The sequence below is a fragment of the Nicrophorus vespilloides genome, unplaced genomic scaffold (assembly GCF_001412225.1).
Source record: "Nicrophorus vespilloides isolate i.1.1-1 unplaced genomic scaffold, Nicve_v1.0, whole genome shotgun sequence".
In the NCBI taxonomy this organism is placed as follows: Eukaryota; Metazoa; Arthropoda; class Insecta; order Coleoptera; family Silphidae; genus Nicrophorus; species Nicrophorus vespilloides.
In genome coordinates, this window is record NW_017096844.1 from 44,031 (window position 1) to 46,041 (window position 2,011).

The window sequence follows — 2,011 nt, forward strand, 5'->3', positions numbered from 1 at the left end:
GCACGAAACCATCGCGTATTGGCTGGTGATTGGCTGAAGATCGACGACCACGTTTGGATGTCACATAACATTATGTCAAAGTAAGTAAAAAAATATTTATAGATGTATAGAAATAAATAGATTTTTGTTGCAAATATATTTTACATATTTATCAAACTTTGAATAGCATGAAGTTTGTTCCAAAAAGGACTAATTTTTTTTTTGATTAAATTCAAAACGAAATGATATTTCATATATGCATTAACGCTTAATACATAATATGCATATCTTGTCCACAATTTGCATTATTTTAATAACTAAGTAAAATCTTGTTTCGGAACTTATTTAATGGACATTTGTATCATATACAAAATTTGTTTTTTTTTGTAATATTTATTGATATTATTCGATTTGCGTTTTTCAGTGTATGGTTTTTATTTTAATAATTCGAAATTGATTGTATTCATAAGTAATTTCTGGTATTTTTTTGTATTAACTATTCCAGTTTGAAGTTAGAATTATTATTGGTACAAACCATGTCAATTTGTAAACAATTTGCAGCCTGGAACTTTGCTTAACATTATTGTTTAACATGAGAAATTTTAAAGCAATTAATATTGTTTTTTTTTTGAAATAAATTAAATACAATAAATGTATATATTTTTAACTTCAAGAGAATTCAATAGTTTATATCGTATTTTCTTTTATTATTTATAGTATTGTAAATATATATTTATGAATTCTTTGGATTATTTATTCAAAATAAAACTAAATCAAATTTAATTTCGTGTAATCCATGAATTGTTGACAAGTGCGACATCTGTACGAAACAACGATAGATTCAAACTTAAACCGAAGCATGATAAATTAGATAACTGTAAAATTGGATATATTGGAAATCTTGTTTGTTTGTCTGCTTTTAAATCCCTTTTTCCTAGGTAGTTTCGGACCTCCTCTAATGTTGGATATAAATATTAGTAAAATAAATGGAAAAACGTGTTTTGAATAACTTTAAGAAAGTCGATTTTGATTATTTCAAATAAAAACAACAAAAATTATAAAATAGAAATTTATCATCAATTTGAATAAAGCTTCAGTCAAATTAATTGAATAGATGGCGCAGATGATTGTACTTTTGAATATGTTGTATTTAGTGAAAGGATTGCAAATAAAGTGCGATCGATATTTGTGTGTGAATGAATGATAATTTATTTATCTCAATATCATCGCATGCAGATACGTACGAAATGAATGAATCAATCAACGTAATGTTGCATTCGCTTACGTTCACATATGAAATATGCTTCCCTAAACAGACATTAATAAAATATATTCAATATAATTAGAATCTTCAATATCAACTAATAAACATATTTCATTATCATCCTTGCTCTGTTTGATTCTCATCATCAAGTGTGTAAACAGCTAATACTAATTAGTTTACTTCTACTTCTTACAAGAAATAGAAATAATTATCCTTAAGACTTCAGTTTGTTCGCCTTAATTATTTTTTTATTTTTTTTACACATTTATTATATGGGGAAAACAGTTTGCAGCAACTGTTTTACTTTTTTTCTTTTCTCTTTTTTGTTTTTTGTATGCCGGCGCCTGTATGTTCTTTTCCCAAAATAAGTAAAAAAAAGAAAAGAAAGAGAGATTAATAATAATTCGAATGACCGCTGGAGTTGGCCTCGTTCTCCAAATCCAGGTACGGCATCGCGGCGTTCGCATTGTACATTTGTCCGGAGGTGTTGTTGGTCGTGTTGGGGGCGGCGGCGGCGCTGCCGTTGGACAGCATGCAAGACGATTGGCTCGTCGAAGGCTGGGCGGTCGCTGGGGCGGGCGAACCGGGAGGGGAGGGACTGTCCATTAGCGTGATGACACCGCCAGGACTAACCGGATATCCGGAACTCGAGACGGACGAAGGACCTGGGGTCACCGATACGCGAGACTGATTACTGCTCGAGGATATGCTAGTAGTATCTGAAACGAACATACAGGACCGTTGTTATATAAAAAAAAAAAAATATAT

At 30.8% G+C, this 2,011-nt stretch overlaps 1 protein-coding gene across 1 annotated transcript in view; it reads right to left on the minus strand.

The window, feature by feature from the left end:
• Positions 1 to 1,564: 1,564 nt before the first annotated feature.
• LOC108558295 (E3 SUMO-protein ligase PIAS1-like) overlaps positions 1,565 to 2,011 on the minus strand; it is a gene marked incomplete at its 5' end in the record, with an annotated part of 2,637 nt that continues 2,190 nt past the window's right edge. The window contains one exon of the mRNA XM_017915169.1: positions 1,565 to 1,962. Coding sequence (XP_017770658.1) covers positions 1,637 to 1,962 — 326 coding nt within the window. The remainder of the gene's footprint in view (positions 1,963 to 2,011) is intronic.